The sequence below is a fragment of the Cokeromyces recurvatus genome, assembly GCF_025118155.1.
Source record: "Cokeromyces recurvatus strain NRRL 2243 chromosome Unknown BX663scaffold_10, whole genome shotgun sequence".
NCBI lineage: Eukaryota > Fungi > Mucoromycota > Mucoromycetes > Mucorales > Mucoraceae > Cokeromyces > Cokeromyces recurvatus.
Window position 1 is genome coordinate 262,616 of NW_026251396.1, and position 22,225 is coordinate 284,840.

Below are 22,225 nucleotides of genomic sequence, written 5' to 3' on the forward strand. Positions count from 1 at the left end.
TTAATCAATCTCATTACTAGTATAAATTCATATGGAAGACGTTCTATTCATATTCTTTATCTTTATTCAATAATGTTTCTCAACACGATTCATTTGTTAATATAGTATCAATTTTATAACTTGAAAGATTTTTTTTTTGTTTGTTCAAGTAAACAGTGTTGCATTATCATTTTCGTTAGTTCGGCATTTGTGAATCCACTAATAATGATCCAAAATGATAAAGTTTTTTCTCTAAAATATGTGTTTTCTCCTTTTATTTTAACTAAATACGTACAAAATATTTTAAAGAAAAATAATTAAATCATAAGCATATTTTAGCAAATGAATAATAAAAACAGACTTTAGAATTTGTTACTTAACCATCTTTGTATGATAAATGCTTATCTAATAACTCAGATGTACCACATGTTTATTGTATGCAGTATGCCATCATGTGTGCAGCATAGAGTCATATACATATACATATATGGATAAAAGTAAAATATACATTTATTTATTTCATATATGATGTTTTGGTTTTATTGTAATGTAGCTTCCATCCTATGTAGTCTCTGTCTCATTTGTTCAGTACCAAAATTTTCAACCTGAAACGATGCAAGAATATATAAATTAGTAAAGAAAAAAAAATACATTATGTATCCTTTTTTTTTTTTGTTACATTCCGTAGTATAGCAGGATAGAGGTCCCAAGACGGATTTTGTTCTTGTTGAGTAGCTTGCCATAAGGGATCATTCATGATTTCTCGATGGACCGAAGAAGCTTTCAGAACAATAAAGTCTGTCTGCTTCTTTGGGCTTTTTATAGGCTGATGTACATATCCATTATTTAAACGACGAGAAAGACTAGGGTAAAGGTCATAACTTGGCTTCGTCGTCATATAATATTCATAATAGACTCGGGGTGTAATTTCAAGCTGAGTTGCTTTCTTTGTTGTAGAAGATGTGTTTGTAGTAGTAGACATAATGTTAGTTTCTTTGGTGTTGAACCAAAAAATATATCAATATATATTGTTGAAGATTTTTTTTTTAAGAAAAAAGATAAAAGAAAAAAAAAAGAAAGAAAGAAGTTTTTTTTTTTTGACATTAAATATATAATTGTCATGATAAACAGGTGATGATATTGTATTTGTATGAGTTATAGTGCCTATTTTATAACAGTCATTTTCAATTACATATACATACATACATACATACATACAAATATTTATATATACATATTAATATTTATATTTATAATATTATATCTAAGGGGAAACTTTTTCTTAACCAAGTTGTGCTATTAATCTTCTCATTAACATTATCTTTAATTTTATAGTAAACTATATATAACCCAAAACATAATATATTGTCCATTTATAAATATAATATTTTTGAAATAAATGAAAATTTACGATTGAATAATTCTTTTTTTTTTGAAACCTATTTAGGCACATCATATAATAATATTGTATTGCTCAGAGCAGATCAAAAAAGGGGAAAAAAATAGACTAAAAAGAAAAAACCTTCAGATAGTCAAAAGGGAAAAGGTAAAGAATGGGGGAAAATGAACAGAGAACTGTATCTTCATATACTATATTGATTACTGCGTAATCAATTGATCAAATCAGTACCACGAGAGAGAGAGAGAGAAGGATGGATTTCGAATGGAATTTTACTATGGTAAAGGTGATCAAGTTAAAAAAAAAAAAAAGTATACTATATACTGTTGGCTAGTGAATGATCCACGTAGGATCAGAAGAGCTGTTTTGCGCAAAAAAAAGTAGTTTTCTAAGTTTGCTAGGAAGGTGAGTAAGATAAAAACAAAGGATTCTGCTACGGCGGTGCAATATTTAAACAGACAGTAGTATGAAATTTGAGTGAACTTTATTATGTAGGGTAAAAAAACACACGATTTTAGAATACCACCAGGCAACCAAAGGTAGATGTTTGATGACAGGCAGACCAAAAGTGATCGAATGAGATGACTTGGAATTGTTTATCAAAATTATTCATCTAGAAAACCTTGACAAATAGATTGAAAGACATGACAGTTAGAATTATCAGCATTTTGTGCATACAATTGCCATATAATGGTTGTTTGGAGGGTCAATACCATTCAAGAGTTAATTGGCTGGAGTACGTAAAAAAAAAAAAAATAATTATAATTATAATTTTATACAAATGTATATACTATATTATGTAATAATATTTCATAAGAGAATAATAATGACAGTAGAATATGAATAACGGGTATTATTGTTATAGCTGGAATATTCACTATAAATTAATATTGACAGACACATTGCTTACCTTTTAGAAATAATGATTTATTCTATTTCTAGTAAGAGAGAAAGCTTAGGAAGAATAAAAATATATCTTATTGCATGCATCATTATTCGGAAACAATGTTTTTTCACATGATTCTTTGTTAAATCAATATTTGCTTGACTAAATCATATTTCCATTAATATCATCACTTACCTTGTAAAAACATATAAATAGCTCTTAACATTTTACCATATTATTATTATTTTTTCTTCAATAAACTATACCGAGTTTTCGCAGACTTGTCTTTTGTTATATTCTCTTTATTTTTTTTTTTTTTTTTTTTTTTTTTTTTTTTTTTTTTTTTTTTTTTTTTGCACTTTAAAGCACCAACAAAAATATGGAAACTTTCTTCGAACGTCCTTGTTGAAAAAAAAATATATATACATATGTGTATATAATAATTCATAAATAGACGTATCAGTAATGCAGATTATTAGACACTCTTCGGAGATCAATAATCATGTCAGACGACAGACATTTTAAAGGGTTTTTCTATTGTGTAGAATTAGCAGACAAGTAGTAGATCTTTTCCCTTCTTTTTTTTTTATAAAAAAAAAAAATATTTATATGTTTTATTTAATCAAAATAACACGTTTCAATACAATCCAATTTTTTCCTTTTTTTTTTTTTTTTTTTGTTAAAAATTATCGGTTAAATAATTCTCTTCATCAATAAATGTCGCTACAACTGTTCTATCTGCAAATTTACGACCTGCAAGTGCACGTAAAGCCTCTAATGTTTGTTCTTCTGTCTCATATCTTACAAAGATCTAAAAAAAAAAGATATATAAAATATTAAAAACAAAACAAAAAAAACTTATCCAAATAGGTTTCACTTACTAAACCACAACCAGGTACTTGAGTATCTTTCACAGGTCTTGGAATCTTCATATCTATAATTGTACCAAATTTAGAGCATTCTTCAGCAATATCCTCCCAAATATCTAATAATAAAAAGTATCAGTTAAAAAAATGATGTTTAATTCTCAGACATTTGTAAATATTTACCTTGATATTCTTCATCATCTTCTAATTCTTCAGGGGTAACCATATTCATTAATTGTAACACTCGTGTCGCTTCCTCTTCCTTTGCACTCGTAATAGGTAAATAATCTGGAATTCCAGTATATTGATGATATTCGTGAGGGATGGTACCATGTTTAGCTCCAACGCTTGCACGTTGCACAACCAATTTACGATCACCTAGTTCCATATTATTCAAACCTTGACAAGCCAAATCAGTGACATTAGGATCAGCATATTCACAAAAGGCGAAACCTTTATTAGCACCAGTCACAGGATCTTTAACAAGATTAAAGGCACGCAATTCACCAAAGGACTTTAATAATTCGACTACTTGGTCATCATTTAAATAAATTGGAAGACCACCAATGAAGATCTTATTAGGTGTATCAGGAACATTGGTAGAGACTAAACCAGGTACAGTTGGAACATCAACATAGTCGCCCTCTGGTGGTGGTTGATAATCTTTAGGTCTACGAATCTTAAGTTGTTGTCCCTGGAACATGATACCATCCACTGCCATGGCTTGTGTGGCTTGCTCAGGCGTTTGAAATTCAACAAAGGCATAGTTTTTATCGTGATTGATTTGTACAGAAGTAACGGGTGTTGTATCTGCTAGACGAAGTTGCTCCATAGTAGCGTTAAAGAATTCAGCCATGGTCTTTTCATCAATACCAAATGGAATCTGTCCTACATAGAGACGTCTAGCTTGTCGTGCCAATGTTGTATTTACAGCAGCTGGGCCTGTAGCACCAGCTCCATGCATAACTGGATGACGGGTGTTTTGAATAACAGGAGGGGGTTGGAAGGATTGAGGGGTACGGGTGCCAACAACTTGACCAGGTAAGGGGAATAATCCAGTAGACTTCACTTGTTGAGCTGACATACCTTCCATACCAGCAGGTGCTACATCCCAATTGTGAAGTCTACGTGGTCTTTTACTTAAAGGCACTACACTTTCATCGCTACGATGACGTGAGCTTGAACTTCTTCTATGACTAGAGCGACGTGGACTTGGACTTCTTCTATGTCGACGATAATCATCTCTACTACTTCTACCGTGGCGGTCACGAGGTGAACGTTCACGTCTGTCTCTTGATCTTCGACGTCGACTGTCTCTTTCGCGCGATCGTTCACGATAACGATCTCTACTACTATGACGTCTATCCCTGCTACTTTTTTCTACATCATCTCTTCTACGATAATCATCATTACCTCCATGATAACCTAAACTTTCACTATAATGGCCTAAAAAGAGAGAGAGAGAGAGAAAGAGAGAGAAAAAGAGAGAGAGAGAAAGAGAAAGAGAGAGAAACAGAGAGAAAGAGAGAGAGAGAGAATATTGTTAATATACGTACATTATTATTATTATTATTCTAATTAGAAAAAAAAAAAAGAAAACAAATAAATTAATTTTAATTACTTACTTTTTGATTCATGTCCATAAGGATTTTCATTAGATGCATGAAGTTCTTGTCCAACAGAATTTAAAAAAGAACTAGCGAGATCTGCTGCCGATTGTTGTGGAGGAGCTAAAATGAAAGTAATGTTAATATTTTTCTATGTCTTTTAAAGAATAAAACAATTTACAAGAAGTATTTTACCATTTGAATCCCTATTCCAACCATAAGACATGTTTATATATATGTAAATATAATTAAACTTTTTTTGATTATTAAATTAGGGAAAAATATGTTTTTTTTCCCTTTAATTTTTTTATATAAATTTATATATAAAAAAAAAAAAAAAAGAAAAGAATACACCATTTATTGAAAAGATTTTTTTTTTTTTTTTTTTTTTTTTTTTTTTTTTTTTTTTACATAGTGAGGTGTGTGTAGCCTCTTTTTATTTTACAAAAGCCTATATTTTTTGAACTTGATATCTTCCGACTTTTAATTCTAACGTTATTAACGAACCATAATCCTAGCTAGTTTTTATTCTCCATCACTGATGATGTAACATGCTGAAAATTTCCCTTCTTCTGTTGTAGTTTCTCTCTTTAACAAATAATAATAATCATAACTATCTGTGTGTCTCCTTTCAATAATCACATCAATTGTCTTTTTGCCCACGATAGAAATAATGAGCAACGACATTAAATACAAACAAAATAAGGTTGAGATGCGACAAATCGTAAATGAATAATTGTATCACTTGATGATGATTGAATAACATCATAATTATGCTTTAATAGTGTACAATTAACTAGATGAAGCTCTTTCATATTCGGGATATCTATTGGCTAATGAATAGATAAATGAAGATGATACTGGTATTCCTTTTTAGTGTAAGAGCTTTCAACCGATCATTTCTTTTTGTATTAATTATCATATTCTAATAAATGATGGTGACCATGATGATGATGAACCATTTCTAAGCTTATTTGTTGATTAGAAAAGTATATGGCACCTTTATTTTTTTTCGTTCTGGAGTTATTTTCATTTCAGTACGTTCTGGGTCGCCCATGATGCACACCATTAAACGAGCCTGTACAGTCATCCTGTTTGCACAAGAAGGAGAATAGTAGTAGTAGTAGTAGTAATGAAGAGCGACAAGTTCTTCCAGATAAGAGGTGCGATGGATATGAAAACAAAGGTTTGAAAAAAAAAATCAAGACTTTTGATAAATGGCATATAAAAATCATGTTTGAAGAACTGAATAACGCCCTGCCTTTCAAATGTTGGTATCCTCTTGATTTTAATCTCAAAAATGAATCGTTTGAGTTGAGTAAAATGAGTGACGATAGAGTCAAATGAAACGATAAAGAAATGGGGGTAAATAGATGTCTAACCTCAACCATGGTTGAATAATAATGAAAAGACGTAATAGACATGGTGGTGCTATAGTCGTCAAAAAAAAAAGGGATGATCTAATTGAAAAAGTTTAGCTTTCTTAGGACCTTTGGCATATCTTTAATAGTATGAAAAAATGAATTAAATATTGGCTATTGCTGCTTAGAATTAAACAATTGTTGTAACTGTGGGAAACCGGACAAGTAATGAAAAAAAAAAAAAAAAAAAAGATGGCCAACATGCTTTTGAATAGATGAATCAGACAAACAACCAAATAGTTAATTCAGTCAACCTATTGCTGATACAGGTAGGCTGCTTTATATACGCATATATATAAATGTATGTAAAACATTCTCTGTAGGAAAAGCATGCTAGTTGGGTAATAAGGGAGTTAGTTGTTGAAGAGTGAATAGAAAAGGGATATTGCCAATAAACAGAGTTTACATGCATAGACGACTCTTTCAAGGTTGCAACATAATTTTAGTAGGCCTTTGAAATTCTTCTTTGCTAATAATAACAGTAGGTTCCCTTACCCCATTTTTTTTTCTTGAATATGTATCAATCTAATCCAATCGGCAACTTTTAATGGAGGGTAAAAGTGTTTAAACCCTCCTTTTGTTGAATTCTTAGTAGTATCATTTATATAAATAGTTTTAAAAGATAAAGTTGCCCTGAAAGATAATACCATGATTTGCAGACAGACTAGTGTTAGACAAATATATGTGTTATAAATGATTAGCTTTTGTATGCAATGTGTGCGATTAGAAGAAGAAGTGAGTCGGAAGATGAGAAAAAACATTAGAATAATGTACTTGTATAGATTGTAAGACAAGTATAAAAGTAAACTGCAAAGTCATATTTATTAAATTATTTAGTTTGATGCCTTGTTATTTTATTTTATTTTAACTCTGCTATACGAGGCAATATCAATGGATGTACTTTTCTTGTAACTTGACTGGTTTTTGCTATTGTCCTTTTATTATTATTTGATGTGTAATCATCATCATTATCATCCTCATTTTGCTTTGATACTGCTTTAACAGTTGATATTTCGATACTTTTCTTACTTTCATGTTTACTATGCTTGCGTAATATCTTTTCGATTCCTCCATCCTTCGTCTTCTTATCAAACAAGTAATGTGCCTTTCCCTTCTCGTCTAAAATATAGTTGGGATCTTCAATTTGTCCAGATTCAATCATAAATCTATAATAATTAGAACACTGCAAGACTGTTTTATTAATAAAAAAAAAAAAAAAGAGAGAGAGAGAGATGTGTGTGTGTGCGTGTTTTCTCTTTTCCCCCTCCCTATTATTATTTTTTATAATAACTGACCTGATATCCTACTCTTCCAGGAATCGCTATTGAAAATAGGCCCCACTGTGAATTAGCACCCATCTCAGATAATCTTTGCATAAATAATTTAGTTTCTTCTTCAGTCCATTTACCCTTTCGTTGCTGTTCTCCTGGTGCATTAAATCGATAATAATAACTATTCGGGTTTCTTTCAATCATTTTGTAGGCCCTCTTTCTTGCTTCTGACCAACCCGAGAAGGGATCCTGTTGCTGAGTGTCACGTAACTGTTGAAGTGCATCATCTAATGCCAGACGACCCATTTTTGATTTTTTTAACTGTACTTTAGTTGTATTGACATTCGTATCGACTTTTTGTGTTATCTATTTACATATGTATATATATAAAGGAACCAATAAAATTGTAATGTATATATATACATACATACATACATATATATATATATATTTGTATATATTTATGTATATATATATATATGTTTCTTATACGTATAGACTTTACTTTATTATTGAATAGCTGAACTTGTTCTACCACTAATACCGGATTTCTTTTTGTTTTTTCTTTCTTGAATAGCCTGTTAGCTCCTATCTTAGTGTGTGACAGTTGTTGTACTGTAGCTATGGTATCATCACTGGGTTTTTCATTTTTACAACAAGATAAGAAAAGTCTATGTTTTATTTTATCTTGTATAGACTGCAAATAATTAGATTGTGTCATCATCCGTAAAATAGCTTCTTCCTATGTATTTATTGATTGTATGAATAGCAATGAGTGAGTATTGTGTATACATGCATATGGTGTATATCCATACTAACCTCTTTATCTTCACAATCAATCAACATTTCTTTTATTTCTTCTGTTGTTAAATAATTAAACATAGACTGTAAAAAAGAATTTTTACTAGATGATGGATTATCATAAAATTCAGGAGTCGTTTGTTTAAATAAAACTTTTTTTTTTTTTTATTATTGTTAAGATACTCGTATTCTCTTTTTTTTCTTTTTTTTTTTTTTTTTAATCACGCTTACTATCATTTTGCTGCTGCTGCTGTTGCTTTTCTTCTTTTCGGTTCTTGTATAATAATTCAACCACTTGTTTCTTTGTTTTTACCATTTGTGGGAAATTAAAAAAAAAAAGAAAAGACCAAGAGACTTTGAAAGCAAAAACAGAAAAAAAAAAAAAAAAAAAAAAAAAGAGGCTATTATAAAGTCACATATAAAGTAATACAAAACGATTTTATGTATGGTTTAAAAATGAAGTTTTTTCTTTTTTTTTTTTATTGGAGTTTTTTTTTCCTTGTATTTAAATAAAATGAATAAATAATTAATAAAAATAAGAATACGTTTTTTGTATTTTAATATAACTGGAGTGGGGTGGGTAGGTGGGTGTTTTTTTTTTTTTTTGCACATTATAAATAAAATGCTTGAGTGTTAATTGTTGGTTGTTGTTGTTTTCTTTTAGTTCTTTTTTTTTTTGGGAAGGGTGGGTGATTTTTTGTTTTGTTTTACAAGTCTAAATAAAATGAAATTTTGATGAAAAAAAAAAAAAAAAAAATAAAATAAAATGAAAAAAAAGGAGGAGGAGGTGGTGGTAGTGGTGGTGGTGGGGTTTGGGTTATTTTTTGTTGTTGCAAATGTGTGTATTTTTTTTTTTTTTCATTCTATTTTTTTTTTTAAAAAAAAAGCATAGAATAAAGATAATAATAGGTATGTACATGTCAGAGATAAATGTTTATAACAAAGGAGGAAATGAGGAGAAATGATGAGAGATTTTTTTTTTCGTTAGAAGAGTGGATCTAATAAATGAGCAGCAGAAGAAAAATGATCTTGAAAGTCTTCTTCAAGTTTAACTAAATCTTGATTTGCTGTATTTGATGAAAGAGAAGGAGACATAAGGGAGTCATATTTCATTTCATTATCAAGTAACATAAAACTGTCATTGACAGGTGGTAACATAAAGGAGTCATAAAGGTCAGTTTCGGTATTGAAACCAAAAATATCAGCTGTAACAGGTGGACTAGGTGTACAAGCAATACTATTAGATGAAGAAGAAGTATGACAACTGGATTCATCAAAGGGTGAGAAACGGGCATCTGAATAGATGGAATCATAAGATGGAGAAATCATAGGGTCTTGATCAGTTTGATGATTCATGAAAGAGGAGGTGGTAGTATGAGTGGTAGATGGATTTAATTTGAGTTTAATAGTTAAGCCACTATTTTTACTTGAAGATGCTTCATCGTCCAGCGAGAAACAATGACCCATTGTTGTTGTTGTTGTTGATTTGCGGCTGGTAGACGACGATGATGATGATGATGATGTCTTTTTAGTCTTTTTCTTTTCAAAAAGAGCATTTTGAGCATTTAAGGCAGATACTGTTAAGGGTGTAGGTGGTGAAATTTTAAAGAATTGTTCTTGCTCAATTGTATCAGATGATATCATTTGAGTAGAAGGAATACGTGAAGAATATTTACGAGGCTTAAGAGAAGGGGTAAATTTTGTACGATAGACATCCAAAGCTCTTTGAAGTAAACTCCTTTTTCCAGCCAAAATTTTAGGATTCAGATAGGCCTAGAATTCAATTCAATTCAATTTAATTAATTTAATCTTATCCTATGTCTTTATTTACTTACCAATTTCCAACATAGTTCATTACAAAGCGTATCCTCATTCCATCTTGCTTGACCACCTATATATTCTTCTGGCAACATAGTGAATACCTTTGGAAAAGGACAATTTTGTTTACGAAATTCTTCTGAAATCTCATCCAAGGAGATGGATTCGATATTGATTTTGATTCTATAGCGATTCTTTGTCACAATATCGTCAATAGCAATCGTCTTGGGTTGATGGACAGGCTTGGTTATGGCAGCTTCTAATGATGGCTGTTGATTCTCAGAACTTGATAGAGTCATCACAATAGGATCACATTCTTTATTTTTTCTTTTACGGAGGGTTCCATTTAATAATTTCTCCTGACGTGCAACACGTCGTGATCTCATACTTGGATATCGATTACGATATGAATCTACAGCGCGTTGAATCAAACCTCTTTTACCTGCAATTTCTGTTTTATTTAACCATGCAAGTTTCCAGCCTAAATCATTACATTCCGTTTCATAGGCCCATCTATTTCCTTTATAGCTTTCTTTTGGAAGATTTGCACGAGGGTAGACCTATATTTTAGATGTATAAGAAGAAGAAAAAGAAGAAAAAAAAATTTTTTTTTATCAGCCACCAAAAAAATAAAATAAAAAATAAAAAATAAATCAACATACACAATTCTCGGTCTTGAATTTATCGTCTACAGCATCCAAAGCAACGTTATTGATATCTGTTCTGATTGAATAGCGTTTAAGAGTACGATTATGAGAATAGACAAAGGAAACCCATTCAATGCCATCCTTCATTTCAGAAGTTGGTTCGTTTGAGGTTGATACATTCGTGATCGTTTTAGATGGAGCAACGGTGGTGGTTGTAACTGCATTATTGGTTTCAGCCATTGTGGGTGTGTGGAGAGGTGGAGAAAGTTGCATAGAAGCAGCTGAAACCATGGCTGCCGCTAATGCATTGGCGATCGCAGTAGCTGAAGCTGAAGCTGAAGCTGAAGTTGAAGCTGAATTTTCTTCTTCTACCACTATTCGATGAGAGGTGGATGATGGCTTATTTAATTTTCTTTTCTTTACACGATTAATTGTATTTTCAATCATGACAATTTGTTCAGCTGTAAGACTTTCTAAAATAGATTCTGCCTTACTTGGTGCATTAATCAAATCTTGTAATAATAATGTACTGGCTGGTGATGAGATCATAATAAATGAGAATAGCCGGGTCTTTTATTTTATTTTCTGGTATGTGTTTATATGTCAATAAATCTCGTTTATTTTATACTGAGATCATAAAAATGTCAATACTAATTTGACTTTATAAAATAAAACTGTTGTCAAAGAAAACAAGAAAGAAAGAAAGAAATTAAGAAAAAGAAATACACAAAATTATTTCTTTTATATAAATGGGGGTTTATTTTTTCTTTTCTTTTTCCTTATTTTTTTTTCGTTTAATGAATAAATAGAGAAAAGAAGAAGAAGAAAGAGAAAGAATAATAAAAAGAAAAAAAGTTTTCATACACATAAAAGTGGGGAAAATCTAAATATATACTACCCGCCAAAGAAATTAAGGTCCACAAATTCGGGGTTTAAACTAATAATTATGATTCAATTTTAGCTTCAGCAGCAAAAACTTTATTGTAAAATAGTTTATGACGGCTATGTGTAACGTTGAGTAAAAAAGAAAAGAATAATATAGATCTTTTTTTTTTTTTGTTCATTTTACTTTATTGTTCCAATTCATCTTTCTTTACTTTAGTAAGCTTCATTATCTTGCAATTAAAATAAATCTAAAATCGAATATGTATATATAAGTAAAACCATGGAGTAAAAAAGAAATAACAATAACTAAAATATTGGTTTCCCGATCTTTCCGTGAATAGCCGAAAGGTGAAGTAGGTGGTAAACAGACGGTTAGCAGCAACAGACAAAGAAAATAATAGCAGTAAATAGTACTACTTTAGTGGGCAACCTATTTTTTTTTTCATAGGACTTGTTTCTCCGAGAAGGAAGAACCTATTTATTATGAATTCAGCTGTTTTCCCTCCCTTCCCTAATTTTTCTTTTAAAGAAATATGGCATTTGATATGAAAGAATGTTTATTATTTTATATAATTAATCATTGTTACGTAGTATGATTTTATTAATAACAATCAATATTTCATGTGATATAACAATAATAATTGAAACTATTCGATTAGGTAATTTCTTATTATTTGCTACTGTAAGTTTTTTTTTTTTTTTTTTTGCACGCGTCGTTGTTAAAAGTGAAAGAGACAGGTTTTCCATGTGGAAATCGAACACAAACTATCTATAAAAAGTCAACTGTATTACAATAAAGATATTATATGGTCTGATAAAAGGAAAGAGAGTGAGTTTTATGTGGGGAAAATGAAAGGGTATATGAAGATCAAATAATACAATGACACTTTTTTTTTATGTTTTATTCTTTTTATATAACAAAAAAAAAACTATGTTTAACTTTACCAAACCTTGTATTAAAATAACTAATAAAAGACAGCTCTCTGCCTCTAAAATACGAATTGTTATTGATTATCTAATTAGATTATGATTAGGTACAAAAAACGGCGCTGTAAAAAAAAACTTTTTTTTTTTTTTTTTTTTTTTTTTTTTTTGGTTGCTGCCTTCATTTAAGCAAAGTTACACGATGAATGTTTATTCATATTTTTTCTTTTTTTGACCGAGGATTTTATGAATATATAACAATTGTAATTATCCTCTTCTGCTAAAAGATTTTATTTAATACTTTAAAAAAAAACAAAATAAAATTTTAGCCATGAAATATAATAAAATGAAGAAAACTTACTACCAGCAAATTATAGCAAGCGGTATAAGAATGTGTAATTATAATTTATTATTATCATAATATTAATATTTATATATGTATATGTATATATCTCTTTGGCCTATTTCACCTTTCTTATTCTTTATCATTATTAAAGGAAAGAATGTATATAGATTAAAATATCAAATCTGAGCACTCAAGTAGTAGCAATTACTATAACAAAAATGCCTGTGTATAATAAGTATAACAGTAACACTAAAAAAAAAAAAAAAAAAAAAAAAAAAAAAAAAAAAAAAAAAACTTTGACGGTTGCTACTGGTAACAAATAAAAATTACGTCGGTAAAAATGGAAACAAATTTATCCCTTAATAATAGTATTATAGTAGTAATGTAGACTACTATAAATTAAAGTTGGTTAGGTTGTAAATTGTTATAAGACCGTGCTTCTTTATTTACTGCTTGTATTACTTTGTTTTGCATTTATACAACTTATGCATATTTAAATATTTTTTTGACGGATCCACTCTCTTTTATTTTCTTTTATGCAAAACAAGTAACAATTTAGGCCATGAATTAAGCTTGAAGAATGTATACATTGAATGTAAATACAAATTTGCTGTTGTTCTAGTTGATACAAATAAATAATTTCAGCATATAAAGTCCATCTTGAATTATTCTTCTATCTTTCCCCTTGCCCTTTTTTTTTTCTTTATTTTTCTTATTTTCTCTCTCTCTCGCTCTTCTTCATATTAAACCATGTTTCGTTCATTATCTTTTATAGTTTCTACTTTACTTACCCTATCTACATTTACATATGCTATGCCAAGGATGCTTTTTCCTGATGCCCCAGTAGTAGATAATATAGATCAGTGTCGTGGTAATGGATGGGAAAATGATGTTGTAAGATTCTCTAATATAATAAATGCTTAAAAAATAAAAAATAATAATAAAAAAAAAGGCGGAAGATACATTGCTTATTATATACATACATACATGTATCTATATTTATTTATATAGTTGACAAGATTTACTGGTATTTTTTTTGGTGATTTTTATACAGGAAATGCAAAGTCTATTTCAGGATCACTTGCTGTTCAAGGAAGTTTCCATGCTCCTAATTATGTCATAAATGCAAACCATGGAGCAGATTGTAGTAATTTAAATTCATTTAATTCATATGGCTTAGTTGTTGGCAGCTTGGTAGATACGTTCAATACACGTGTCCATGGTTCTGCTTATATAGCTGGTGGTGGAAATATAGAAGAAATCTTACAATTAGATGATGGGTGCATCGTCACAGGTCAACAGGGAACTGGTTTCTTTAATTTCACTACTGTAAATGAATTGCTCATAGATTCCAACAGAAGATTTGCCGATTTTCAACCTACTCTTATTTTGGATGAAAGTGGTGGACTATTAACGTTGAGTGGGAGTGAGCTACTCAATTATGAAGTCGTTACCTTCCACTCTTGTAACGGCTTTACATGCAGTCAATATTTTAGTCTTGAATCAGATGCCTCTGCCATTCTTTTTGGTGATACTTTTTGGAATGGTGTTCTGGAAACAGAAATCAATCCTGATAAAACTTATATTTTGAATGTATGTACTTTGCCTTTTTATTTTACTTGTAGATCTCACTGACAGAGTTTTTTTCTTTTCTTTTCTTTTTTCTTCTTCCATTACATTAGATTCCAGTTTTAAATGGTGATATTGTTATACTGGATGGATTCAACACGATTCGTGGATTCAATCCTTGTAAAATTATCTTGAACCTCTATCCTGTAGATGAGAATGGCCGTTATTTATCAACTGGCGAGTTTACTCTCCTTCGCAGAACAGCTTATCAATTAAGTGGCTTTATTTTAGCTCCTAGAGGTTTGTTTCCCAAAAGAAAAAAAAAAAAAGGGGGGGGAAGAGGCTGGAAAGGGGGTAAATGGTCTATAAACAAATAGTTATATTAAATTGTTATGACGTTAGGACATATTGTTGATGGATCTGTTGGAAGCTTTTCAGGATCTATTATAGGCTTAGATTATACTTGGGAAAACATAAATGTAGGTGTTGATATTCAAGATTATCATTCCTCTGGCGGTATGTGTGATCAATATATGGGTTGTATACCTACTCATCAAGACTCTACACCTTTGACTCCTATTCGTGCTCTCAATCCAAATACTACCACAGTAGCTCGTACTGCTACTTGGTCAACTACTTATTTAAGCCATGATATGAATACAAATCCTGTTCTTACCTATAATGCTATGGCTACTAATACTAACAGACATAATACCCCCTCTTCCCCAACTCATGTTATATCAAGAAAAAAAGGAAGAAAAGATTCAGATAAATATTTAAAGAAGCATGCTGGTCATCGTCATGGTCCTAATGACGAGTGTTACGAAGATAGTGATGATGAGGACAACGACGACGACGACGATGAAGAAGAAGATGATGATTAAAAATACAATAATGTCAAGAAAACTATTAAAGAACATTATATTATAGCCCTAGAGATTTTTTTTTTTTTATATAAATATTTATCATTTAATGCACTTACCTTTAATAAAAATTAATTGATTGCAAATCATTTAAGCTCAGATTCGAGTGTATGCAATTTCTAGTATCCAAAGCTAACTTGAGGAAGTTTTTTTCTTTTTTTCTTTTTTCCCCTTCCTTTTGAAAACATCTTGTGGTATAATTCAAATGAATCAAGGCACAACAAACTATATGAAACGACATTCATTTAATTCATTAAATAGTCAGAATGTAAAGACTGACTCAGACACGCTGAATGCTCAAAATTCATCAACACACCAATATAAATATTCAAACAGAATGCGAACTCAAAGACGTTATGCTACTCCTGAAGAAAGTGAAGCTGTGTTCCCAGTATTTACTACCCCAACTGACATGTACTTGAACTTCAATTTTAGTTCTCAATCTAATTATACTCCTTCACCACAAGCAGCTTATCGCTCTTCACCATACCTTCCGCAAAATTATAACAATTATGAGCAGCAATCTAAAAGTCCTTTGAATAATACTTCAATTAGAAGCTCATCATCCTATCCATACAATAGACCAAGAGGAGAGGTGAATAAATAAATAATGTAATTCTGTCTATTCCCTTTTTCATAGCTAACTATTTTTACTTTGTGTGTGTGTGTGTGTATTGTGATTAGTCAAACCCTGTTAGACCCAACTTGAACAGTTTTGCCAATGTAAGAAAAATTAAAGTAATCATATAGTTTGAATTTAGATCTTTAACTTGGATGATTCTAAAACTCTTTTAGACATCGAATGGGTCATCATCATTTTCAAGTACATCTTCAACAACCTCTATAGATACTTTATTAGCACAATTATTAGAAATGGGTTTTACTCTTGAGGCATCCAAGGCAGCTATAGCAGTAAGTGGAGGAAGTGATTTACAGAATACACTTGATATTCTTATTCAAGGTAATCATAAAACCGAAGCATCTGGGGATAGTTATCAAGTTTCATCAGAGGAAGAAGATGAGGAAATATGGAAAAGAAAACAAGAAGAACGTCGAAGAGAATACATCAATCAACTTAAAAGAAACAAGCCTACACCACCTACACCCCCTTATACTACCAAGTCTCCAACACCATCTCCTCATGTCAGTACGACAACGACGGCCACGACCACGACCACGACCGCGACTCCTAATACGCCTCCACAGATAGATCCAGCCGTCCTCTATGCAGATAATGAGAGGAAACAAGGTAATTATTTATTTAACAAGGGTCAGTTTGTCGAGGCAGAGGCAGCCTATACGATTGCCATTCGTTCCTTACCTGCAGGTCATGGTGATCTTGTGTTGCTTTGCAATAATCGAGCTGCAGCGCGATTAAAGCTAGGTAAATATAAAGAATGTTTAGAAGATTGTGGATTTGCTGTGAATATTGCTCAATTCCATATCAGTCACTCTACACCTTTATCTCCCATCATGACGAGTACTTCCAGTACGATGAAATCTCAGTTGATTAAAGCATTACATCGCAAGGCATGCGCCTTGGAGGGTTTATGTTTATTCGAGGCTGCTATTCAGGCTTATCAAGAATATATCCAATTAGATGGTTCACGTACTGTTCAAGTTACGCAAAGCATACTTCGCTGTCAACAGGCGGCCCTATTTAAGAGCCAAACTAAACAACAACAACAACAACAAGAATGGAAAACCTCTACTTTTAAAAATGATACGAATGAAAGCGCCTTCCCAGATATCGATTTTGATATGTTTATACCAAAGAAATCGACAAAGCTTACACAGGCTGAATTAGATGAAATTAACAAAAGTAAAGCAGTACAAGAGATGCGAGAAAGAGAAAAGAAGAAAGAAGCAGAGGAAGCAGAGAGGTTTGAAAAGGAAGATAAAGTGAATCATCAACTTAAAGTATGGATATCGGGTAAAGATAAAAACTTGAGGGCACTATTAAGTTCATTAGATATGATTTTATGGCCTGGAGTTCAATGGAAAGGGGTGATGATGAGTGAATTATTAGATGCAAAAAAATGTAAAATGACTTATATGAAAGCTATTGCAAAAGTACATCCTGATAAGGTAAATAAATAATAATAATAAAAAAGGGAATACTTCATTTCAAATTAAGCCTTCTCATCATTACTTTCTTATTTTAGCTTCCAGCAAACTCAACTGTTGAACAACGTTTGTTAGCAAGTGGCATTTTCACAGCTTTAAATCAAGCCTGGGATGTTTTTAAGACAGAGAATAATTTGTAATAAAATATACCCTTCAACTTCAAACGATGTTAGTTATTTTCTGGACGAATCAAAATTAATTTTCAGATGAATAGAGATTTAATGTTTAGACTTTTTTTTTTTATCTACTAGACATCCAATAATGTTAGGATGCTAACTGATAATTGCCAAATAATAATTTCTGATCCTGTACGCCGAGACACAGTGGATGAAGGTTGAAAGATGTAATTCATCTTAGACTATAAGGATTTCCTTATAGAACTGACCCTTCCCTAATATAGAATATTACCTGTTTCTGTTTAAATTGACAATTATATTTACTTTCCTTTTTTTTTTCCTTCTTTCTTTGAGAATCCTGTCGCATTTGATCCAAATCCCAAAGAGACACTTATCATCTCTAGAAGGAAAGATTAACTTCAAACTTACTTAAAAATATATATATATATAGAAGAACACACTTTGCTTTTAGTGTGGAAAAAATTGCCCTAATCAATGAAAGCAATATCAAGAGCAATTTCTTACAATGGACGAAAGCATAGAATCATCTACAGAAGATGAGGATTTGGAAATGGCTTCTTCCTGAGTTTATTTATTTATTTTATTTTATTTTATTTTATTTTATTTTATTTTATTTTATTTTTTTTTTTTTTTTTACTCTTCTTACCCTTTCTTCTTTTTATTTATCATAAGTAATTAAACGTAGATCCTTTAAAAGTAATAACGATTAAAAGCTCTCTATATCTGGGATAGGGTCGAAACCCGAATACCTCCCAAGTCTTGAAAAAACTCGTGCGCACCATAAACACGCTTGTGATTCACACTTTTGCTCTAATCAAATTTATATTCATCAGTGAATTAAAAAAAAAAAAGATGTGAAGCGTTCGATATCGAAAAAAAAAATATACTTCTACATACATTTTTTTTTTTTTTTAAAAAAAAAAAAAAGACAATTTCTTATATTTTCTTTCGCTAGATGTACAAATCAAAAATGTTTAGTGTCTTCTCGACTCTGGAACAGAGACTTGGCTACCGTTTTGAATTTTAGAGATATTGTGTTAAGCCACAAGCAAGCCTCTAGATTCAAAAGGGAAACATCTGATACTCTGGTTACCCATGACACACAGTGAGCGTAGTCGAATTATTCGCTGGCGTCTTGGTTGGCTGCCCGGAGGAATACCTAAAGCCTGCCCATATCATCCTTATGTACATTTTTAGTCGGTCACATACCATTGAATGCTTGCACATGCACACCCTTTTATTCTTGCCACGATCAATTGCAGAACCCCTTTCCTTTCTTTTAAATCATCTCCCTCAGCATAAGCACCGAAATTCTCAGGTTGTTTCTGCCTGGCTCTATCGTTGGTCAGTTATGTGTACCATTCTACAGGAAATGAATTACTTAATGCACGATAAACTACCCCCTCCACTTCTTGATCCAGGCAGGAAATGACTCAACTGGTTGTCTCTTTAAACTTGTTAGCACTATTCCCCCTTTCTTTCTCATCTTCTCTTCTTTACCTTTTTACCTCTTGTCCCGTAAGAGGGCTTTTAGATACTTTTTTTTTTCACATAATTTGAACTGACCTGGGCAATCCAATATAACAAAGATATTATGTGCCTATAGGTCGCTTTCTAATTTTTAATTTATAAAAATAATAAAAAATGTTTAATCGTAAAATATACCCTCTTATGATAACAATTGAAAATCCGTCTGAAACTTGTTTATGCTCTTATTTTTTATATACAAATACATTCATTTTTATTTTATTTTTTTTTTTTTTTTTTTTTTCACTGCCTTCACATGTCATCTATTACTATAAACATTAATGATTTCTCTAAACCTAATTTCAATGCAAAACAGTGGATTAATTCAACCTTAAAACCTTCATCAACAGAGAATTCAACAACCGAAATAGATAATGAAGACGATGGAGGAGGAGGAGGAAGAGCCAAAGATACTACGATACTTGTGACAAAACTTGAAATTGAAAGTGAATCAACATTACAACGCTTTGATGAACTCTCCAAGACTCTTTTAAAATCAATGCCACATCTATTGTATGACCTTAAAGTATTAGCTGATCAAGTCAGGGGGACTCAAGAAGAAATGGAATCGATTAGAAAAAAATTTGGATTATTCAAGGATGAAGACACGATGCTTGAGGAGCGCTTACGTCGACCTCATCTAGCAAAGACGCGGATGGAGGAATGTCGACAGCTGTTACTGGAGGAGTCTAATCATTTAGAGAAGATAAAAGAAGAACAAGAAAGTCGAAAAAGGGAGACATTGAGGAAAGAAGAAGAAGAAAAAGAAGCAAAGGTAGAAGAACAAGAAAAGGCGATAGCTGAAGAAAAGCAGATACAAGAACAAAAGGAAGAAAAAGTGGAAGAGATAATAAGACAAGAGGAAGAAGAAAAGAATGAAGAGTTATCTGAAGAACAAAAGATGATGAATGAAGCATTAGAATATGGACATGTCATGTTACCACCCTTAAGACAGTCAATACCAAAACCAAGCAGTATACAACAAATCCAAAACCAAGCAACAACATCAGAGCATAATGAGAATAATAATAGTTATTTACAACAAATTTCTGTATCTGTGACGCCTCAAGTCAGTAACGTATTTAAACGAATTGGCGTGCCTGTAAGTAAGATAATATTGATACATGTATTAAAATTGACTCCATAAATTAACTGAGTAAAAAAAAAAGTTGGACAAATTTTGGCAGTCCTGATGTAATAGATTTTGACACTGGAGTTTTTTTTTCTTTTTAGCATTCTTATCTAATAAACGTATTTATTATAAGACTAGACACGATTATTATAGAAGGAATAATGGAAACGGAAATTAGAAATGACACTGCGGAATGTAACTTAAAGTTAGATCAAATAAGTACAATATCCTTAAAATATATCGTTGTATATTTTACATATTTTAATAATCGTTGTTAAACTTTAAAGTCTATTTCATCTTAAATATGTTAACGTTCTTAATAAAATATGAAAAAAGACTGTTAATGTTAAATTTCAAAGAATGTTTTAATAATAATAAAAGAATCAAGTCTTTACGATTTTTTATAGTTTATTATATATATACTCTAGCATTTTTCTCTCTTTTTTTTTCTTTTGTTCTTTCTCTCTTTTTTTTTTTGAATTATACACTAAGATGGAATATCATGATCCTATAGAACACATACTTTTAATTAAAAGATATATTACAAATACCAGTAAAAAGACAAATAATATCAAGGTAAGGTACACTTATATATATTATTAATTTATTGTTTTGTTTGTTAAAAGAGAAATTGGGAACATAACTAGCTTTTTATTATAGGAGCTTTTGAATATATTAGAGCAATTACAAAGAATCAAAGTTACAGCCAATGTATTAAGGGTAAAGTAGAGTGTTGTATATGCTATATGTATATATTTATTTATTTATTTAAAAAAAAAAGTTATATACACTAGTCATGGAGAAAGGCGTTAAGATAGACTAATATACTAATTATATACACTCCCTTTATATATATATATATAAATATAATATTAGAAAACAAATATCGTACAAAACGTTAAAAAACTTAAAGAATCTAATCATCCAAAATTATCAAAGAAGGCTAATAAAATTATTAAAAAATGGAAAAGGGATCTTAAGGATGAAAAAGAAAGTAAAAAAAGATTGATTGGACTCTTTTTGATATCTTCAAGACATGCATCATCAAGTTCATGTAAGAATATATATGTGAGAGTTATGATATTTATTTATCCTTTTTTTTTGATATTTTAGCTATCTCTTCAATGTCTTCAATGTCTTCAATGTCTTCAAGTGATTCAGAAACTTCTTTAACAGCAAACTCATCGACTCCAATTGAAAATAAACGTACAATTCAAACAGATAATATAAGTTTCCTTAGTACTGGGAATTCAGCTCGAGATAAAGCAACTGAATTATTTTACTCTTCTATTGGTTTAGATAGCATTGCAAGTAAGTATACATATATATATATATATATATATATGTGTGTGTGTGTATGTGTATGTGCTTATTATTTTATATACTACAATAGGTCCAGAGTTATTACTTCATCGTGCTATTAAGATTGAAACTAAAATATTTGAATTATGTAATGAATTTATTAATACCACTTACAAATTAAAAATTCGTTCACTTGCTTTAAACTTGAAAAGTAATCCAAACCTAAGGGAAAGAGTGATAAATGGTGAAATATCGAGTGACAAGTTATGTAAAATGAGTACTGAAGTAAAGTTGAAACTATTTCATATATAAAGCTGCATCCTATTTATAAGTCTTTTTTTTTTTTTTTTTTTTTATTTTCATTTAGGATATGGCTTCTGAAGAATCTAAAGAAAGAAATCAAAAATTAGCAGAGGAAGCATTATTTAAAGCAAGAGGAATAGTCATGTCTGAAAAGCAAGCAGAAACTGATATATTTCAGTGTAAAAAATGCAATAAAAGAACATGTATTTATTTTCAATTACAAACAAAGTCTTCAGATGAATCTACGACAATTTATGTTTTATGTGTTAATTGTTCTCATCGCTGGAAGGTAAGTATCCTTTCCCCCCCTTTATTCAATATGAATATCATAAAGAGTCACTTATTCTAATTTTTT

The 22,225-nt window shown here is 30.6% G+C and overlaps 10 protein-coding genes across 10 annotated transcripts; 5 read left to right on the forward strand and 5 right to left on the reverse strand.

The window, feature by feature from the left end:
• Nucleotides 1-239: 239 nt before the first annotated feature.
• BX663DRAFT_506730 (uncharacterized protein) lies at nt 240-1,036 on the reverse strand. Its single transcript, XM_051527232.1, has 2 exons — nt 361-1,036; nt 240-262 (listed from the first exon to the last, which is right to left on the reverse strand). The coding sequence occupies exon 1, from the start codon at nt 959-961 to the stop codon at nt 632-634; it is 330 nt and encodes a 109-aa protein (XP_051383503.1). The 5' UTR covers nt 962-1,036; the 3' UTR covers nt 240-262; nt 361-631.
• A 1,887-nt stretch (nt 1,037-2,923) lies between these two features.
• BX663DRAFT_506732 (uncharacterized protein) lies at nt 2,924-5,071 on the reverse strand. Its single transcript, XM_051527233.1, has 5 exons — nt 4,933-5,071; nt 4,756-4,860; nt 3,314-4,576; nt 3,146-3,249; nt 2,924-3,075 (listed from the first exon to the last, which is right to left on the reverse strand). The coding sequence occupies exons 1-5, from the start codon at nt 4,961-4,963 to the stop codon at nt 2,944-2,946; spliced, it is 1,635 nt and encodes a 544-aa protein (XP_051383504.1). The 5' UTR covers nt 4,964-5,071; the 3' UTR covers nt 2,924-2,943.
• A 526-nt stretch (nt 5,072-5,597) lies between these two features.
• BX663DRAFT_32693 (uncharacterized protein) lies at nt 5,598-6,367 on the reverse strand. The gene has a single exon (XM_051522112.1). It carries the CDS (start codon nt 6,159-6,161, stop codon nt 5,772-5,774), a length of 390 nt encoding a protein of 129 aa, XP_051383505.1. The 5' UTR covers nt 6,162-6,367; the 3' UTR covers nt 5,598-5,771.
• Nucleotides 6,368-7,017: 650 nt separating this feature from the next.
• BX663DRAFT_551243 (uncharacterized protein) lies at nt 7,018-8,546 on the reverse strand (the record flags this gene model as incomplete). Its single annotated transcript, XM_051531267.1, has 5 exons — nt 7,018-7,341; nt 7,454-7,795; nt 7,935-8,171; nt 8,249-8,382; nt 8,462-8,546. The coding sequence occupies 5 exons, from the start codon at nt 8,544-8,546 to the stop codon at nt 7,018-7,020; spliced, it is 1,122 nt and encodes a 373-aa protein (XP_051383506.1).
• A 423-nt stretch (nt 8,547-8,969) lies between these two features.
• BX663DRAFT_506747 (uncharacterized protein) lies at nt 8,970-11,535 on the reverse strand. Its single transcript, XM_051527234.1, has 3 exons — nt 10,711-11,535; nt 10,066-10,608; nt 8,970-10,003 (listed from the first exon to the last, which is right to left on the reverse strand). Exons 1-3 carry the CDS (start codon nt 11,242-11,244, stop codon nt 9,215-9,217), a joined length of 1,866 nt encoding a protein of 621 aa, XP_051383507.1. The 5' UTR covers nt 11,245-11,535; the 3' UTR covers nt 8,970-9,214.
• Nucleotides 11,536-13,546: 2,011 nt separating this feature from the next.
• On the forward strand, nt 13,547-15,376 carry BX663DRAFT_506748 (uncharacterized protein). The gene is made up of 4 exons (XM_051527235.1): nt 13,547-13,744; nt 13,862-14,443; nt 14,533-14,719; nt 14,822-15,376. Exons 1-4 carry the CDS (start codon nt 13,601-13,603, stop codon nt 15,301-15,303), a joined length of 1,395 nt encoding a protein of 464 aa, XP_051383508.1. The 5' UTR covers nt 13,547-13,600; the 3' UTR covers nt 15,304-15,376.
• Nucleotides 15,377-15,679: 303 nt separating this feature from the next.
• BX663DRAFT_485669 (uncharacterized protein) lies at nt 15,680-17,609 on the forward strand (the record flags this gene model as incomplete). Its single annotated transcript, XM_051524629.1, has 4 exons — nt 15,680-15,937; nt 16,027-16,065; nt 16,138-17,430; nt 17,508-17,609. The coding sequence occupies 4 exons, from the start codon at nt 15,680-15,682 to the stop codon at nt 17,607-17,609; spliced, it is 1,692 nt and encodes a 563-aa protein (XP_051383509.1).
• Nucleotides 17,610-18,801: 1,192 nt separating this feature from the next.
• On the forward strand, nt 18,802-19,103 carry BX663DRAFT_506754 (uncharacterized protein; the record flags this gene model as incomplete). Its single annotated transcript, XM_051527236.1, has 1 exon — nt 18,802-19,103. A coding segment is annotated over exon 1 (191 nt), but the record flags the coding sequence as incomplete, so codon positions are not given.
• A 261-nt stretch (nt 19,104-19,364) lies between these two features.
• Nucleotides 19,365-20,626, forward strand: BX663DRAFT_506760 (uncharacterized protein). Its single transcript, XM_051527237.1, has 2 exons — nt 19,365-20,235; nt 20,303-20,626. The coding sequence occupies exons 1-2, from the start codon at nt 19,390-19,392 to the stop codon at nt 20,324-20,326; spliced, it is 870 nt and encodes a 289-aa protein (XP_051383511.1). The 5' UTR covers nt 19,365-19,389; the 3' UTR covers nt 20,327-20,626.
• Nucleotides 20,627-20,931: 305 nt separating this feature from the next.
• Nucleotides 20,932-22,219, forward strand: BX663DRAFT_471415 (transcription factor S-II, central domain-containing protein; the record flags this gene model as incomplete). The annotated part of the gene is made up of 5 exons (XM_051524149.1): nt 20,932-20,985; nt 21,142-21,319; nt 21,379-21,576; nt 21,659-21,852; nt 21,935-22,219. The coding sequence occupies exons 3-5, from the start codon at nt 21,390-21,392 to the stop codon at nt 22,217-22,219; spliced, it is 666 nt and encodes a 221-aa protein (XP_051383512.1). The 5' UTR covers nt 20,932-20,985; nt 21,142-21,319; nt 21,379-21,389.
• Between the last annotated feature and the right edge of the window lie 6 nt (nt 22,220-22,225).